Source organism: Euphorbia lathyris, chromosome 6, assembly GCF_963576675.1.
Source record: "Euphorbia lathyris chromosome 6, ddEupLath1.1, whole genome shotgun sequence".
Taxonomy (NCBI): Eukaryota; Viridiplantae; Streptophyta; class Magnoliopsida; order Malpighiales; family Euphorbiaceae; genus Euphorbia; species Euphorbia lathyris.
In genome coordinates, this window is record NC_088915.1 from 67,466,836 (window position 1) to 67,487,206 (window position 20,371).

Consider the following 20,371-nt stretch of genomic DNA (forward strand, 5'->3'; position numbering starts at 1 on the left):
TCTCCGACAGCACACCTAAGTAGGGGTAGTAATGCCCTTGGCAGTCCCCTAAGTGAAGTATATTCCTACATATAAATGAGAACGTGAAATATAACGAAATAATATATTACCGCAGTTGGTTGATGAAGGAGCTAGGCATTTCGTCTATAAATAAGGAGGTGTTTGCTTTGAACCTGTGCTTCCTCATTTTTTCTACACTTTTATTTTTTTCTCCCCTTTAGTTCTCTTCCTCTACCTCATTTTTCCTACACTTTTATTATTTTTCCCCTTTTTTTGAATGAAGGTTGGGACGCGATGGAAGACCGGGCATCCCAGCTAGGTTGGCATCCCCAGCACAACCATCAACCCTTATTAATAAAAAAGAAAAAATACAGAAGGAGGAAGAAAGAAGAGAATGAAAAAAGAGGAAAGCAAAAGATTACAGAAAGCGAATATGCGCTACATTGGATAAATCATCAAACACTAGCGCCTGACAGAAGTGAGGAGCCGAGTTCCACCAGCAAGGAGAAGGAGCCGATTGGCCGTAGCCTGCGAGCCTATCCGCTGCCTAATTTCCTTCCCTAAAGATATGAGTAGCACGCCAGGTCATAGTCAATAGGTGTCTAATACAATTTTGCCACTCTCTTCTGATCCTCCATAGAACTTCAGCTTGGTTATCATTCAACAGGTTCACTGCATAAGTCGAGTCAAACTCATTTTTCCCCTTTATTTTTCTTACTTCCTCATCCTCATTTTTTCTACAATTTTATTTTTCCCCTTTATTTTTCTTACCCCTGATCAAAAAGTCAAAAATTTTTCACTCACATCAAAATGTCAATATTATTAATTTTTCTACAATTTTAATTTTTTCCTCTTTATTTTTCTTCCCACTTAATAAAAAAAGTCAAAATTTTCCCTTACATCAAAAAGTCAATATTATTATCTTATTTTAGTGGTTTTGATTTGGAGTTTTAATTTGGGAAATTAGCATTGAATTTATAAAAATTTAAATGTCTTTCACGTTCTGTTGATCGGGCTCGTCTCCTCTTGCGAGAGATTCACTTTCTACTCGAATGCTATTGAGGTTCCACTAAGCTGTCGGCATTCTTGTTTCCAAGTAATCTCCGCTCGCACTTGAACTCTACTTGAGTTTCCACGTTGTTCGCTTGTCACTAGAGATGGTTTCAACTTAGACCATCATTCTGTTATTTCTGTATCTGTAACTTCGACTGAAGAACTTTTCTTGCTCTGCAATTGTAAACTCCATTCCTTGACAATAGCAAAAGTATTTTTTGAAGCTTTTGAAATCTTGAAAAATTCTTTTCTATCATCATGGATCTCCATCTGAGTACTCTTTCTCTAAGGATATTCCTCCGAGTATTCTTCCTCTAAGGATCTTCCTCCGAGTCTTCTTACTCCAATACGTCATTCATCCCACTTTTCTACCACAATCCATCTCAATATATCTTGACACTTTTAATTTTATAGTCAACACACCAAGACGAAGAAATTTTATCATACAAAAGGGTAAAAAAAAAATTCGCCCAGCCCCAACCACATTGCTAAAATTAGCCCCCTAAATATGAAATCCTGGATCAGCCACTGACTATCGGTGTTCATCCCACCATTATTGAATTGGATGATCATGAAATCTTTGCTCTTCCTCCTTCCCCTGATTCCTACAAAATTATCCTCTCGGCTGGCTCCACCATGTATTAGTTTACGAGTATAGTTGAAATCAAAACAAAACAAAAACTGCAAAATGACCATTATTGGGAGCCAAAATATGAGAAAATGAAAATGAATGTAACCCAAAAAGGACATAGGAAAAGTGGGTAATATTATGTAAATAAACTAATAATTAAGAAATGTTAAAATGAGACCACTTATGCCAAATATAAGTAGGTATGTAGAAGTTTCCATACTCAATCCGCCCACTATTTTATTTAGAGAAATCAACTCCGACTCTTAGATTAGAATGGTCAATCCATTGGAAATTAATTAATAACTCTGTGAGTGCTAGTCCACATTATCTTACTTATATATATTCTTCATTGAGTTCACCAAGTCATATTAATTAATGGAGCTAGAACATCTCCTAAAGGAAACGACAACAAAACAGATCTCTGCCATCGCTTAGAATCATTTCGTATCTCAGATGAAAAAAAGAGTTGGTTGGGTGCGTTCTCAGATAGTGGGTAAAGATGGAGATGAGAGAGAGAAGATTTAGAGAGAAAAAACATGAGTGTTAGAGAGAGAGTATTTATAGAAAATAAATGAAGGGGAGTATATATTTTTTGGGAAAAATATAAAAATAAATCTTGTGGTTTGACCCATTTTCGAACTGCACCCTTGTGGTTTAAAAGTTTGCAAAGTGGTACCATATACTTCATTCCGTTAGCAAACACATACCAAATTGACTAACGGTGTTAAAAGTCAAAGGAAAAAGAGTTAATTTGGTCCTTATATTTATTTATTTTTATAAATTGACCCCCTTATTATCTAATTATCACAAACAAACCTCAAAATAAAAAATAAAAATCAAATATACCATCTTCTCCATCTCTCTTTAATTTCTTATTTTTTTTCCTTCTTCCTCTCTCCTCTCTCTCTTAATTTCTCTCTCTAAAATATTTATTTGGTAGCAGGTAAAAATTGCTGTTTTCTGATTAGCAAGTAATATAATATACAAGCATAAATTTGCAGTAATACAGGGTGATTACTCGTACAATACAATACAATAGAATACAACAAAACAAGTATCATACATTTGCTGTTGTTTCCTTGATTTCTTCCAGGGTGATTTTCTGCACCAAAACAACATCGTATGTGCTTAATTTACATTTGATAACATGAATTTGTCACACCCGAACCCAAAATAAGAAATTTAGAACTTACCTGTTCGTTGCCAGCAAAATCATTCTCTGGAGTAAGGAAGAGCATGCAGTGGCACTCCTTCCTGCAAAGAGCATTCTTACAGCTTAAAATGCAGGCGACTAAATCTTTAACTGGTAAAATTTATGGACTCAGAGTGTTGACTTAAGACAGTCTTTCTCATACAGATTAAGGCCAGCAAGTTACTAAGATGACCGACCGAAGATCAATTATAAAGTATTTAACTTGTTCTTGTAGCACTGCTAATGAACTAATTAAGATTGGCTAGTTCATCAAAAGCTTCATTGGGTACTTGGTTGAAATCAACAACTTCTCCAGGCATATCATAATATTTCATTTTCCGATCTATCTTACTGTTACAGTGCTCGCACAGATTATTTCATCCAAAAAATAAAAAATACCTATATTTTAAGCGTAATTTTATATTCAGGCAAAAAGGGCTGAACGTTAACAGAAATGTATTTGCAAGCCCAAGAATACTTGCTCTGTACAAGCTGGGTTGGATGGAAATAAGGTCGTTCATGCCTGTAAAAAATTCAGGAAGGTACCCAATCCCATATATGACTATTACCAGTGTAGCAGTAAACATTACCTCAAAATCATTATCCATGTTCATCATTCATCCAGTCAGCAGTATCTATAACTGCATTCATCGTTAGCAAAGAATTTCCGATGAGCGGAGATGTTAGGGGTTGAGAGATGGAGGGGAATAATCATCGGCGGTCTGTCACTAGTGAAATCGAGAGCTGATGAGACGACGACGCAATTGATTAAGAGAATTAAAGAACAATGAAGGAAGAGAGACCGCGGCCGAGCCATGGCGGAGACGACGGTCAACGAATGGAGGGAGGGAGGGAGGGGAGAGAACAGAATTAAGTAAACAACGTTCTCCTTAAAGAGTTTGGTAGCTTTATTTTAGAGAGAGAAATTAAGAGAGAGAGGAGAGAGAAATAAGAAAAAAAAGAAATTAAAGAGAGATGGAAAGATGGTATATTTGATTTTTATTTTTTATTTTGGGGTTTGTTTGTGATAATTAGATAATAAAGGGGTCAATTTATAAAAATAAATAAATATAAGGACCAAATTAACTCTTTTTCCTTTGACTTTTAACACCGTTAGTCAATTTGGTATGTGTTTGCTAACGGAATGAAGTACATGGTACCACTTTGCAAACTTTTAAACCACAAGGGTGCAGTTCGAAAATGGGCCAAACCACAAGGTTTATTTTTGTACTTTTCCCTATTTTCTATTTAGGAAGGAAATCCATTAATGGGTATTTTGGCAATTGCATATGTGGTGGATCCATTTTTATTAATGAGTGAAATGAAAATGGTTGAGATGACGCGTTGGCCGGTCATTTTTACCTGATGTACACAATATTGGAAGGTCACCTATAAGGTCGTATATATTAGTGAGACAAAATGAAGATTGTACACCAAAGTGTAAATGGGGTAAATATTGGGGTAAATTACACCAATAGTACATGAACTTTACCTATTTTACACTTTGGTACCTAGATTACATTTTGTCCCAAAAATATACCCGAAGTAATGATGACCGGACAATTTAGTAAATTTTACCGGTAAATGACCGGTCAATGCAAGTTTGTCTGAGTAAATTACATCAATGGTACTTGAACTTTTCCTAATTCACACTTTGGTACCTGTATTTTTTTGTCCTAAAAATATAACTCAAGTGAAGGTGACCGGATAATTTAGTACATCTGATCAGTTAGTGACCAATCAACGAGAGTTTGACCATTTTGAATTAAAAATTAAGACCTACAATACACTCAATTAACATAAAATTATAATACTAACCTTTAATATATATGTAGAGCTAAAGAGTAGTATTGTATATGTTAATTGAGTGTATGATGAGTCTAAATTTCTAATTTAAAATGGTTAAACTCACGTTGACTGGTCAAATATACTAAATTATCGATTCATCTTTACTTGAAATGTATTTTTTGGACAAAATAAAATTTAGGTACCAAAGTGTGAATTAGGGTAAAGTTTAGGCACCATTAGTGTAATTTACTCATCAAATCCGCATTGACCGGTTATTGACCAATAAAATGTACTAAATTGTCCGGTCATCGTTAGTTCAAGTATATTTTCGGGCAAAATATAATCTAGGTACCAAAGTATGAATTAGGGTAAATTTCAGGTACTATTGGTGTAATTTACTCGTAAATATTGTAACCACATATATGAAATTTATCCAACAAATAAGCGGTTTTGGTGGTTGTGTGAGCATAGATTGTGGAGTTTGGTGCACTATATGTAATATTCTAATTTATTGGTTTTCATATCAAATTTATCTTTACTTTCCACTTGTGATAAAGACATATGTTAGGTCTTTTGTTTGTTTCTTTTCTAACAAGTTATTTTGTTTGTTAAAGATTGAAATTTTTAGGTTATTCATTTGCTTAAGTATTATTGGTATGTCAAACGAGAAACAATAATTCAAATTTTTTTTTTGATAGTCTTAAAGGCATCAAATTCAAATATCACTTCAGTTTGAATACGAAGACATCAATCACGGTGAGGGCTGACAATAAAGTAATGAAGAAAGTGGAAAGCAAATTGTTAAAAGACCAAATGGAATTCTTTAAGACCACTTGTTTCAGGCATTTTGTGGATATGGAAGTGTGCACATTATTTAAGTCGAGAACTCCCCCTTTGTTGAATCGCCGAGCTGAAATGCGTGGCTGTTTATTCCATAAAACGTGCAAGTGACACCTTTGTTTACATGACTTATCATCTTTTTTCAGCTCAATACGACAAATGTGATTATCGTGTTCTTGAAAGTCAAAGTTGTTATATATATATATATATATATATATATATATATATATATATATATATATATATATATATATATATATATATATAAGGGAAAAGTACAAAAATAAACTTTGTGGTTACACTTGTTTTCGATCACACCCTTGTGGTTTAAAAATTTACAAAATGGTACCTTGAGATTCATTCCGTTAGCAAACACATACCAAATTGACTAACTGTGTTAAAAGTCAACGAGAAAAGAGTTAATTTGGTCCTTATATTTATTTATTTTATAAAATTAGCCCTATTATTTTCTAATTATCACAAACAAACCCCAAAATAAAAAATAAAAACCAATTATACCATCTTCCTCATCTCTTTAATTTTTTTTTTCTTTCTCTCTTAATTTTTGTCTCTCTAAAATCAATGGAAACCTTTTGACATCAACAAACACAAACTTAATCTTTTCAACTACTTCATAATCTGTGTTCTATAATCTATACAATTCTGAATTCTAAAAAAAGAGCTTGAAATTGTATGCTTCTTTTCCTAGTCCCAGCTGACGCCATCAGAACTGAAACATCAACCATAAACATCAACAACATACTAACTAATAATCCATATGTTCTTCCTGATGATCTCCTGTATTCTCCAAATAATACAATACCCCAAAATGTGCTCATAAGTGGTAGTGCCTGAACAGCATCTGCAGCGGCATAACCTGCTGCTTCTCCGCCCATGAATTGGAGGCTGTTCCCAACCCCACATAAGAGACCAGATAAAAGAGCCCAACCTCTTCCATTCCAGTCACTAACATAATTCTTCACTGATGATCTAGGTAGGTTCAGCACCGACCGATAGAAGAAGGTAACGTTGATAATGACGGCAATTAGAAAACAAGAGATTGAGAACCAGAAAAATGCAGTGTACACAACCAAATTAACAACCCCTTCTTCCAACATGTGCCATTGAGCATTATCGCCGTCATCGTCTGATTCTTCTCACAATGATCAGTATTAGAAGCCATTTTGATTTGGTAAACATTACATTTTCTTTCAATTGATTTTAGACGGAGAAAAATTATTGATTTTAGACGGAGAAAAATTAAGAGAGAAGAGAGAGAAAGAAAAAAGAAAATAAGAAATGAAAGAGATGAGAAGATGGTATAATTGATTTTTATTTTTTATTTTGGGGTTTGTTTGTGATAATTAAAAAATAAGAGAGTTAATTTTATAAAATAAATAAATATAAGAACCAAATTAACTCTTTTCCCTTTGACTTTTAACACCGTTAGTCAATTTGGTATGTGTTTGCTAACGGAATGAACCTCAAGGTACCATTTTGTAACTTTTTAAACCACAGGTGTGTGATCGAAAACAGATGTAACCACAAGGTTTATTTTTGTACTTTTCCCTATATATAATTCAAGTTGCATAAATTATACTACATGATGGGTTGAAATTTCTTACCCGCCAATTATTGTCCATCGTAAAACCATCTTTGAAGTGTAACTTTTATGTACTCTACCAACATTGTGATAGGTAAACGTCTTCCTATAACCATTACTGTGTTCTATGATTTTGCTATATTTGTGGTAATCATGTTATACCGATGAGTATGAAAATATGTACGTGACCATTTTTCGATGTCGGCTTGCTCTAAATATTATGCGACGGGGCCATGTAGTTGTCTCAATCTTGAACATATCTCGTTAAAATTGTAAATTCTATAAGCTTTAGCAGCTCACTAATACACCTCATCTATCTTTCTAATTTTCCAGAATTTGGCATTCACATCCATTTTCAGATGTTGACAACAACATCCATGTATCGCATTTGGAAACACCAAATTTAACACATAATCATTCCCTTGTGTCTATCCAATATCATGACAAAATTTTCTACATCGCCAATACATTCTTTTAGCTTGGTCATAATCTGGATACATGCTTCATTATTTTCGTTTGGTTCAACCCTAAAAACAAAAGGATAAATCTAGTTATTACCATCTTTGTCAACTGCAATGTACAATTGGCTGATATATTTACCTTTCAAAAAGCTCTGTCAATATAAACATGTCGAATATGTTCTTTAAACGCTTTAAGTGAATGACTCACAGCCAAAAAGAGGTACTTGAAGTGATCATCATGATTAGTTTCAATATGGGTCACCACATCTGGATTGCATTTTTCCAATGTCTCACAGTAATCTGGTAACAATATATATGACTTCCGGTGAACCCCCAACATCTTGCTCTCCAAGCTTACATGTAAGACATGTTGATTTTATACATTTTCTCAAAATCTTTAACGATGTCTTTTGATCGATACATTCTATCCTAATGATCAAATTTATCTACAAGTAGTATGTCGATAACTCATTTTTTCGCTTGCCCGTGATGTAATAATATTTGATCTCTGGCACGTATGCGTTTGTCCATATCTCCATTCTTCGAAACCTGAACATATCGGAATTCTGTATCGAAATACCTCTAGCCCGCGATTTACATGTCTCGTCATTCTTACATCTAACTTCAAACAAGGACTTGTTAAACTTGTACACTCCCCATTCGAACCTATTATTAATTGCATATTTTTCAAGTGCATCCTGCAATTCTCATTTGTTTGAGAATATATCATGCACCTTTAAAATGACCATCCCTTTTGATGCACTAGATTTAATAGAAATCATAGGTGCATCATGGACCTCTGGTAGCCATCAAAATGGACCAGTCTTCCTTATTATTCTTTCTTCATCATCCTTCTCATTTATACTAATGAGACAAAGTCAGCTCGTGCATTTGTTTCGGAAACACATTAGCGACGAGGTTGTTTCCATCGGATAGGTTGTTCATTATCATCATCACCGGGTTATAAGGACCTCAAATATCTTCTTCATAAACCGTTTCTTCGGGATAAAAAAAGATTCGAGTTTATATCATCTAAATCGGAGTTGGTGTGAGATTGGAATTCATGACTTTTCAACTTTAATGGTGGGATCACATCTTGTTTGAACAACATTCTCCTTCATAACTCGCGGTAGTTGTGCATCTATTGTCCGCGGTTCAAAAGTAACATATGTTGAAACACCTTTCCACATTATTTTGATTTGACAAAATTATTCCTATGATTAAAACAATTAAATTTAAGTGCTTTGATTTAATTGTACTAATGAGTTTGTTCAATGTTGAGTAAGTTAACTAACGAGAACAGGAACTGAAAGTCTATAAAAGAAAGATAGAACAAAGTCAGCATAAGCAAGTCACACAGCAGAAGCTGAGTGGAATACAACTCAGCCTTGCGAAAGAAATGTCTTCTTCAGAAAAGCTTGAAGGCGAAGCCGCTGAGTCAAGCTGAGCAATAATCAAGTCAGCGTTAATGATCCGTCAACTTGGCAGACAAGGTCTGACACAAATCAGAAGTCTTGGAAATCCGTTTTAAGGAGCTTTTCGAGATGCATGGATCATCTGACTTTTGGCAGTGGTAGAGAGAAGCTGAGTACTCGGTTATAGTATTCAGTGGTAGATAGGATTGAGTAGACGAATAGAGGACGGTACTCTTGCATACTCAGTTGCTATTGTAAACGGTTTGTGCTCTACCTTTAAAGAGCTCAGTAGAGGATTGAAAAAGCTCGAAAGGATTCCGAGAACTGGACGTAGACGGAGAGGCCGAACCCGGATAAGTCTGCTAAAGCTGAGTAATCTGAGTGCTGAGTTGGAAACTAACTTAAGTGTTACTTCCCAACTCTCGACTGAAACAACTCTAGTCAGTATCTGATTAAAAGCCGTCTCACACATCACTCAGCCTTGCTGACCTGAAACTAAGTTAAATAATCAAACATTCAATTAAGTCAGCATTTTAAAGCGAAAAAGTTATATTAGTTCTTAACCCCCCCTGGAACGAATCCTATCATATTATACGGGACCAACAACATATAGTTGGATCACATTGCTTGGATTCATTCGGTAATACTCTATGAAGCAATCAACAATAGGAAATATTATTCCAAGAAATTTGTTTAGAGCGTACATTGTTTGCATGACCATACGTAGGTCATGATGTTGAATCAACACGTGCAGAAGTGTAGATTGTCTAGGATGAGAAGTGAATTAACAGTTGCTTACAGAATTGGTTAAGTGATAATATATATACAAACGCATTTTGAGAAAGTTCGCTTTGAAAGTGTCTAATATCAAAAGTAGTCTAATGGGTCTAAATATATAAATCAACCTCCCAATTGGGCCAGTTTTATAATTTACCCTAACAATAATCATATTAACCTTTGGAATATATAAATACAACAAACTTTTTCCAGAAAGAACTCGAATGCATACCTACCAAATAAACCGCTGAACCCCAGGTTCAAGATTCCAATAAAATGGTCGAAACAAGAACATCCCCATGGTCAAAATATTGATAAACACATACATAATTCCCATAATTATCCAACTTTGATTATCACTAATATGGGAATTAAGTACTAGTAAATAAAATGGTATAGTATAGTATCTGAACTCAATTAGTGGAGCTGGAACTAGAACTGCACTTGTTGCTAAGAAGTATGCCAATACCCAGATTTTCTGACGAACTTTCCCTGCAAAAATGAATATTAACAAGTGAAAAATGGACAAAACTAAGCCCCGTTTATTTGCAGTAAAATAATGTGCGAGAAAATGTTTTCCTAATGTACAAACCCGGCCAGGCCTAAGAGAGATTATACTAACCCAATATGCTGAAGATTGAAAACCATGAGTAGATATAGAGTGGAACCAATATGTATTTCATTAACCAATGAGCTTTGATGATTTTTCGCCATAGATAGAATGGATAATGCCGGTTGTCAGCAAGGAGATAGGGATGAGCTATGCTGTAACATTAGTCATCAACTGTATTACCAACTGTTTCATATGGAAACAGATACGGAAACTGAAGAACGATATTTGTAAGAATATAGGAAACAGAAAGGTGTAAATAATAAATATATCCGGATATATCTACAAATTTTTAAAAGTAGAAGAATGTATGTTTAATTATATATGTATATATAAATTACATAAAAGCCATGTAATAGAGTGAAAAAAAAGAGCCTTTTCTTTTTTCCATTATGAAAACTTGTAGAAGATGAGACAGAAAATATTAGGGATTTACTCAACATGTAATTCACATTGATCCACTTTTCAAAACACATTACATCCTAAGAAACGAGTTCCCAATTTTTTTAAATTACAGAAACGCAAACGTTTCCTACAAAATTTGAGATAAATTACATGCATGACCCCTGAACTATAACGCTACTAACATTATGGTCCTTAAATTTTATTTCCTGACATAAATTTTACATTCTGTAACATGGAACTCCAAATCAACATAACTCTTTTAAAATTTGACAAAATTATAAGAGTAAAATAGTTATTTGACTATAATTTTTGGTGACATGAATAAAAAAGAGAGTCAATGATTTAGTCAACATTGTCCTGTCATTATTTCACTAATTTTTTTATGGATACTTGTTAATTTGGACATTAATGTTACAGAATCTAAAGTTCAAAAATTTTTATGCCAAGAAATGAAGTTTAAAGAGTCCATAATGTTAGTAGGGTTATAGTTTTAGAGGCCATAGAAGCACAACCTACAAATTTCTAAGAGTTCTGGTTTCCGAAATGGATACAAAAACGTAAAATGCTGTAAAATCAAAGTTTTCGTACAACATAGCATATAATACAGGCATCCGAGCTTACCTGAAAAAATGCACAGACAGGAACCCAACAGTAAGAGCTGCTAGCAGTAGGCAAAAACTAAGAGGCCTGTTCTTCCACAATGACTGGGATAAATATGCACCCTGTCCTAAGGAGAAATGCAGAGGAGCTGTTGCAAGAGCAGAAACCACACCAAAATACATTATTTGTGCAAAATGGGGAGAAACCACATGAGCTTCTTTTGCACCTGCAAGATTAGGGATCATCAGAAACAAAACTTGACTACATCAAACAGAGGATCACAATGTAAGTAGTACCGAGAACTACACTCCCGTTCCAACGAACAAAAACAGCAAACCCCACCAATACCAAGAGGAAAGGGCTGAAGTACACGATTAGTTTCGACTTCATACGCCATGATGCTATACATATTTCCCGAACCTCCTCACGAAAACCTGCACCGTAATGTCAAACAATGCAACATAAACAAGATTGTTTTCCACACCCATAAAAAATCAGAGATGGCATTTGTGAATAAAATGGCAGAAATTTCACCAAATAACATAAACTGAGTTATGTATGCAAATTAAAACCTGAAGAATTGATTTTTGAGGCGCCATTTTCAGTGACCTTCAAATATGTGCTGGTTTTCACAGTGTTATTGGTGTTTCGTCTTCTAACGTTTGAGCCTGCTTTTACAGATTTTCCAGAAATAAGCTGACCAGTTTCGTTGCTTGATTGTTTTAACTCATCTGCTTTGACATAGCTATTTTCATGAGCCAAAGTAATATCTATGACCCCGGTGCATGCAATGAAAAGCATCCATATAATATTCGTTTGTCTAATGAAGACTGCAATAACCCCAATCTGGATAAGAAAAAAAGAAAAAAGAGAGATCTTAATTGTCAAAAAAAGCAACAAGATATCAGTAAAAAAAAAAAAAAAAAAGGGCGGCCCGGTCGCACTACGCGTCCCTGCTGAGCGAGGGTCCGGGGAGGGGTCCCACCACAAGCGTGTACTGGAGGCAAGCCTTCCCCTGCCAATTTATTTGGCAAGAGGCCGCTCCTAAGACTCGAACCCGTGACCTCTTGGTCACACGACAACAACGTTTACCGTTGCGCCAAGGCTCGCCCTCTAGAGCAACAAGATATCAGTAAATTCAAAAATTGCATTTAAATCTTTTAGGGTGGGTGACAATGTGATTGCACCATTAGAAAGTTTCTCTAGAGCATACATGAATGTTAAATGAAAATAAGAAATTCAACATATATCTGATGCATGAAATGCTGCTCAATTTCAGATAGTTACATTTCTCCATTCAAGTACTTGCAGATCATTCTTCACTCAATACTTTAAAGGTATTATTTTAACAACCAAAACAAATACCAAGAGTTAGAGAATACTGAAGTAATTGAAACATGATATGGTATCCAATAATTGCTTACGAAGGACCTAAACTTAAGAAGTATCTGTGGTTGTAACGAAGACGTTGAGATCCCCATTTTTAATTTAAATAATTGTAAATGCACCGGGCCGTAAAAAAAAAATTGTAAACCATATGCTGCTTAGTAACAAAATATTTTCTTCTTATAAAGGTAGAGGCACGGAGAACGCTCTATTGTTAAACAAAGAACAACTTAAAGAACTCCATTATCCTCTATAATATCTTAAGTCATACGAGCAAAAATTGTAATGAAGGCGACCATGAAAGATAAAATTAAGATAATTTATTTACCAATGCACTGAGGTAGTATTTCTTCTTCAAGGATGCAAGATACATAGCAAGCACTGCAGTAAGTGATGCAATATCAGTATAGTAAAGAAAAGTGAAGAACCAATGGAGAGGGTACAAGGCTAGGATCACAGAAATAAATGCAGCTTTTCTTCCACTCAGAGTTGGTCTCAAGTGGGTGATTATTTCATACAGAATGATACTGCATAATACCGCCAAGGTCCCATTTACCGAGCGAAGAATTGCAGTGGAGCACAGTTCAGAAAATGATGACACCACTCGCACAAGAAACATGCCTGGAAACAAACAAGCAACATGGGCAAGTGAAAGATAGTACCTGCAAGAGGTTTGCATTGCATTTATTAACTTCTCTAACTAAATAATTCACCGGAGAGCATTAAATTTCATCATTAGTCTTTATTTATTTAGATAGTGACACCACTTAAACTTTTGTCATCCAAAAGAGCCTAAGATTATGTTTCCTGAAAAACATTATCAAACAGGCAAACTAATATGATACTAAATGTAGAAAGATTATAGCAAAACTCATTGAGAATGCTAAAATTTCCATTCCACAGTGCTTATAAAAGAAGGAGAAAACTGCCATTGATACTAAGTGGTTAAGGAATCAGAATGCCGAGAATTCTTATTTTCTCTTCTTTTCTTTTCTGTAAATAATAATAATAAAACGGGACAAGAAAGAAAGCGTACAGTCCAGGTGGGGTAGTTATCATGGGGTCCCAACTCCAGAAATTTCCCTTGCAGTATTGTTGAGCCTGAGGTATGTGGAATATCTCATCCTGCAAAAGATGGGCTTCCATGAATACAAATACTTTTAGTCAACGAAAAGGGGAGAAAAATAAGCTTTTGTAGGAAAGCAATTACCATGTAAGCCTCAGGCACAATTCGATTAACGAGGAATGATATTGGAATTGCCAACAAGCTTACAATCACTGCAACTGCTAATCTGCCCATCTCTGTCGCGTTTTAGCTAAAGGAGATAGTGCAATTCAAATTCTAATGAGCTATAGCTCAACAACAATTCATCAAATATAGTCAACTCCATCTATTTTCTAAGTAATCAGATCCACAAGTTCATTGCAGAAACAACATCATAACTTTCTCAATAATTAGCAACTATATTTTCAACTCTATCATTCGAATATTAAAGCTAATGCACAACCAAGCCTCAAGCCATTGCCAATTGGAAAACCGAGGGAGAGAAAAAAGCACTAGTGACGGGAATGCATTCCAGCACTGACTTCCGAGCCCTACTAGGTTCACCAGGTTCTTTCCCCATCCACACCCTGCGAAATTAATTAAATTTATTAAATGTTTAGCAAGTACTTCACTACATTACATTATACCCAACAACAGAAGAAATAAAAACAAGATAAATAATAACCTTGTTTGATTCTGAGCATTGAAATTACAAACTTATAGAGGGGTCAAAAGTTGAACCTTCCCAAAAAGTACATATAAACATAATCACCACAGACATTATGGAGTTCTATATTTTCGTGCATTCTCTTTTCTTATTCAGTACCCAAACTATGTTTTTTTCCATTTCCCAAAGTCCTCAGTATTGTTTTCATGGAGTACTCTTTCATCTCCTTACACTGAGACCAATAACCACCATTGTCTAATATCCATCATGACACTGTAACTGATACACTATGCTCTCACTCTGAGCTCTAAACAAGCCAAAAACGATTTTTCTTTTTAATATATTCCAATGTGGGGTCTTAATCTGTAACGGTTTCTTAGACTATGAAGTTTGATTCTTATCCCTGTCAAGTATACATATATGAGACATCTTTTCACAAGCAAGCCAAGAGTTTGAAATTTCTACTGGAAAAAAAAAAAAAATTACACAAAGTTAAATTACACTCTGAACTAAAATAAAAGAATGAGAACAAATGCACATAAATTATATAGAAGGTACACAATAGCCATAATCAGGTCTGGCCATAGAAGCAAATAAAGAACTCTCAGGGGACGTGTGGTTCGCGCAAGGTAACGAAAATGAATCATGAAAGGGAAACAAGGAGAAAGGAAAGGAATGGCCTTAAATGTCACTAATTGATCAAAAGTCTAAAATAACACTTCTTGACAATGTCAATACCAACTACAATCACCACCAAAAAATTTAAAAGACAACACAATTAATTAAGGTAATGACAAATCTAATAAAGTCGAAAACTCTTCTCCTTCTCAAGGAATGGCCAATAGGTGACATGTCTGTACAAAATAACATCAACAATACCATATGATTTGCATATGCCAGAAAATCAGTTTTAACAGTTTTCAACAACAAGAAAGAGAAAGTAAAACCGTAAAAGACAGTGAATTATAAATAAAGGCAAACCTGAATGTAATTGACTATATCAACAGTTGTCACTCTGGACCCTCTCTTGTTGTCTCCGAATTGACTGATATAGTTTATCCTAAACACAAAAAGACAAGAAAAATTCCAGAGGCAGCATTAAGTAAATTTAAAATTTCACAATATATCACTCATCATTTAATACTTAAACTCTGTATCTCTTCCCCCTATACTTATTGGGCTTTTCAGCTAGCCTACCATTCCTCAATCAGCACCTTCAATGCAAACAACAAAAAATTGAAATAGGGAGTTGATACATACTTATTTTTCACTTCCAAACTAGTTTGCAGCATCACTAATCACCAGGAAGAGGAAGACCACTTAGGTTAACCATATCTCAAGCAAATTGTAAAACATTAAATGCCACATAAAATGTGATAAACGTTATCCAGACATAGGTTTCTTCAATTAGTGCCATCAAAGCAGCAAAGAACCCCTTGAACCAAATTGGTAAGCAACATAGGAATTCTTATCAAATGCATAGCAGACCAACAATTCTCTTTGTTGTAAGGACTTCTACACATTGTAATACTCAACTATCCCCATAGATAAGGCATGCACAAATTAAGGTCCCTAGGCGGTTCATTTAGTCTGTTCCTTTCACAGTTTCAATTTTAATAAACCAAAAAATATTCATAACAGGTTCACCTTTTTAGCATCAATTTGAAGAAGATACAATTTCAATTGATAAAATACAAATTATGGAAAAGAAAGGTCGAAGAAGATAATGAGGAACGACCGGCATGAGGAAGAGGGAGAGAGAACTGACCGGTGGACAGAGCAAGAGGGAGAGAGCACTGACTGGCGGCGTGAGTAACTACAGGAGAAGAAGAACTGACCGGCGGCGTCGAAGGATGGGCAGAGCAGAAAGCGGCCCTGGAGGGACTGAGGGAGGAGATCAGAGGCTATGGAGGAAAGATTGAGATCGCAGAGGGGATGACCAAACAAAAGAACAAGACGAAGAAGAAGCTGAATACAGTGGGCCAAGGGAGGCCCAACAATTGATCAAATTGGGTCATCAAGCCCAATAATTTAAGCTCCGGTATCAGGCCCAATATTTTAGTGGAATCTTTCTGGTCAGTTTAATAATAGGAATAAAACACAGCTAAAATAATTAAAGTAGCTCAAAAATTCCAAAATACTAATCACTAAGGTCCCATTTGGTAAGATGTAATGGGCTTCGTAATGGAATGATCATTACATTCAAGACCCATTACCATGTTTGGTTGCATGTTGCAAATTTGTTGTAATGGAATGAGAAAACCATTAGTTAAATTTTGTTCAACAACTCTTGTAATCCCCATTACATAGAAAAATGATTTGAATTTCCATTACATCCAAAGCATATAATTCTAATTCCTATTTTTAAAGCTCAGTATAACCTCTCATTTATTAAATCTCACATCTTATCATTATTAAAAACATAAAAAGAGAAAAACATGAAAAATTGAATACAGAAAAAAACGCAAAAAATGAAAAAATAACGGGAAACGATGAAAATGTTGAAAATGGAAACTAAAAAACGAAAAATTATTCATTAATTTATTGATTTCAGTTAATATAATTGTGTATTTGATTTCGATTCATTTTTTTTTCATTTTTCATGTTTTATGCTTTTCACGTTTTTCTCATTTTTCATGTTTTCATGTTGTTCGTTTATTATAATTATGTAAATAAAATTTTATAATTACATTTAATTAGGAAAACATAAGTATTGTAATGGTCATTACATTCTATCATTTTATTTTTATTTGTCAACCAAACATTGTAATAGAATCATCATTACATTACATTACATTACAAATTTGATTACATTACAACTTTGATTACATTACATTGCATTACGGCATACCAAACGGACCCTAAGTTTTTGCTCGAGAGCAGCTCGTTAATTCTGTTCATAAACTTCATCCTTGAACAACTCATTAATTATATTCATTAATTATATTGATCTGAAACTTTCCTTAACCCAAAACTACATAATTTTGAAACATATAAAACTAAATTTCACACAATACTACCTCGTTTTACATCCCCTCTTTATAGAAATGTTATTATTAAAAAATAATCGAACCAATCTTGCTCACGAGCGTGTTCATAAATATTATAAACGAGCATGTTCATGAACCTATAATCGAGTCTGCTCGCGAGTTTTCGTACCGAGTTTCGTGGCGTTTAATTTCGGTTCATTTATAAATCGAACCAAACACGAAAGAACTTTTATCGAGCCAAACATCAAACCGCTCATGAGCGGCTCAACTTATTTACAGTTCTATTTTTAGTTTTCCCGCGCTGGTTCACTTAAATTATTTTATTTTTTATTTTTTGACAAAGGACAAATTGATTGACATGTGCAAAGATTTTGTATATTAAGTTGAAAGAGAAAGTTAAGTAGCTGGGATTATAACTGAAAGCAACTTAGGATAAATAATATTTTGGCAATCATTCTTTTTATTCTTATCAAACATGACAAACAACAAGAAGATACAAAATTCATAGAAAAAATTAGTATAATTATTTGGGTAAATAATTTATTAGTCCCTTAGTTTTTATCTAACACACTGTTTAGTCCCCCTATTTTGAAAAACACATTTTAAGGTCCATATTTTTTGTCAATATTAACCTTGTGGTCCTTTTATCTATTTTTTTAGATTTTTAATCGAACATATCTTAGTTTTTAGGACAACCGTAGTACAATACAAGTTGACCATGTTACTCTGTTATTTTATATATATCTGTTTATGCTAAAATATATCGATAACAAGTTTAAAAAAACTAGACAAATGGACCAAAGGGTTAATATTGGTAAAAGTTAGGGACCTTATAATCTGTTTTTCAAAATAGGGGGACTAAACAATGTGTTAGGTAAAACTAGGGGGCTAATAAATTATTTACCCTAATTATTTAGATAACGTAAGCATATCACTATAAGATTTAACATAATTATGAATTTTAGATTTTACAAATCTTTTTAAAAATAATACTTTAATTATATGAAAGATTATAGGATAAAATAACAATTTGTTATTACAATTAGTCAGAATTAATTAAGAAATAAATAGAATATAATAAGAATTAGGTATACAAAGTGAGAATATATTTTGACATATAGATATATATATAGGTGTGAGGTAGGGTTTGAGTATACCAACATTTGGAGCTTATTCTAATTTAATTAATAAAATATGTGTGGACAGACAGAGTAATGGAAAAAGATAAAATCGAATAGTTTGTCTGTCCCCCACAACATTCTGTAGGCTCCACTTGGGATATGAAATATCCGTAACCAATCGTCTATAAGTTTCTCATGAATGAAAAAATAAATATTTTATTTATCGATTTGTAAATGAGTTTGTAAATAAGGATATATAGTTTCATCAACAAAAATAAGGATATATAGTTTATAAAATTGATGATGTACCGGTTTAATCAGTGTTCATCAATTATAATTTAAGATTGTATATTATATTGAGAGGTCATTTGTAAAATCGTAGATTTTAATGTGTCAAATTGAAAATTATATATAAAAATGTGAAACATTATAATGGTTGAACACCGCATATGTAATTTACACTGCAATTATACTATGGATGTTTTTATGTTACCTCTAAACTTGTGTTCTGGGCTTGAAATGATGTTCAACACGTTTTGGTGGTACGAGAGGTAAAGGCATACTTAGTTGGGATAAAATCTGTATTCTTAAATTCAGGGCCGGCCCTAGGCCTAGGCTCGGAGTGCACCGGCCTAGAGCCCAGGGGGTCCAAATTTTTTTTTTTGTGGTATATATATATATGAAAGTTAATTTTTTAATATAAATAATGATAAAATGATACAGAATGACCTAATTCTTTCTAAAAGCTCATTGATAAAAAAAAAAAAGTCTATCCAACCTTTACACTTTAATTAATAAATTTTATATTAAAGAGATCCTTATTATTTATTTTGTCTAGGACATCTAAATTGCTAGAAGCGCCCAGCTTACATGTTGGGTCTTAAGAAGTTAAAGAGAATTCAATATTCCTATGGTGGGCAAACAAGGATGGAGGATCATTTTCGATCCTTCTTCGCTAGTTGCTCGGGTGTTCAAAGCTCGCTATTTTGGGAATATGTTTTTTCAATTTTTCTTATGGTCTCATCATTGAAGATTAGAAATTCTTACTCCGTTTTTTATAATATTTCTGTCAATTTTATAGGACACTTTGCGAATAATGTAGCTCATCAGCTTACTAGAGATTCTTATTCCATATCAGGATGTATGGATTGATCTTTAAATCCTCCTGATTTTTGGTTACGCTTTGTATTTGGATTCTATTTAATGATTATCTTTTTTCTTAAAAAAATCACAGATTCACAGTTGGATTAGGGATTAATAAGTTCAACGGATTGACTTAGATTCTTTTGAACCGAATGAAATTATACGTAATTAATAAATATATAATAAAATTCTCTTCAAATAAACCATTTAAAGAACTTCTTTCCAAGCATATATCTTTTTACCATCACCACTTACCTTTGTCTTATCGGGCTTTTGGCCCAGAAACATTCAGACATGTTCTGTATCAGCTTACTTTCAAACATCTGACTTATGAACTCGAGACCTTCAAATGACCACTTATCAATTCTTATCCGAATCCTTTACATTTAATTTTAGGAAATCCAATCCGAACTTCCGAGACAAACCCAAAGAATAGTTTTTGCATCTTATCGTTTCTTTATTAATGAATCCGATTACTTTTATTTTTATTTAAACAAAAAACATCATGATTATTGCAAGGTTGCAATCCGGATCATTTTATGGATATATGCAGTCAAATGAATTAATCTTTAGAAGAAATTTTGATTGGTAATATATAAAACATTTTATCTCAAACGTGGGGAACTATAAATGGATCGGAGATA

At 33.8% G+C, this 20,371-nt stretch overlaps 1 protein-coding gene across 3 annotated transcripts; it reads right to left on the reverse strand.

Moving 5' to 3' along the window:
• Positions 1-9,857: 9,857 nt before the first annotated feature.
• On the reverse strand, positions 9,858-16,394 carry LOC136233062 (dol-P-Glc:Glc(2)Man(9)GlcNAc(2)-PP-Dol alpha-1,2-glucosyltransferase). 3 transcript variants are annotated; one of them, XM_066022605.1, is made up of 11 exons: positions 16,242-16,394; positions 15,455-15,533; positions 14,270-14,393; positions 13,972-14,077; positions 13,798-13,886; positions 13,090-13,423; positions 11,948-12,221; positions 11,672-11,809; positions 11,397-11,601; positions 10,383-10,525; positions 9,858-10,252 (listed from the first exon to the last, which is right to left on the reverse strand). In XM_066022605.1, exons 4-11 carry the CDS (start codon positions 14,059-14,061, stop codon positions 9,993-9,995), a joined length of 1,533 nt encoding a protein of 510 aa, XP_065878677.1. In that variant the 5' UTR covers positions 14,062-14,077; positions 14,270-14,393; positions 15,455-15,533; positions 16,242-16,394; the 3' UTR covers positions 9,858-9,992. The 3 variants fall into 3 exon arrangements, with proteins under 3 accessions (XP_065878677.1, XP_065878676.1, XP_065878678.1); XM_066022604.1 differs by having other exon boundaries at positions 13,972-14,393; XM_066022606.1 differs by lacking the exons at positions 13,972-14,077; positions 14,270-14,393; positions 15,455-15,533; positions 16,242-16,394 and having other exon boundaries at positions 13,090-13,382.
• Positions 16,395-20,371: the final 3,977 nt, after the last annotated feature.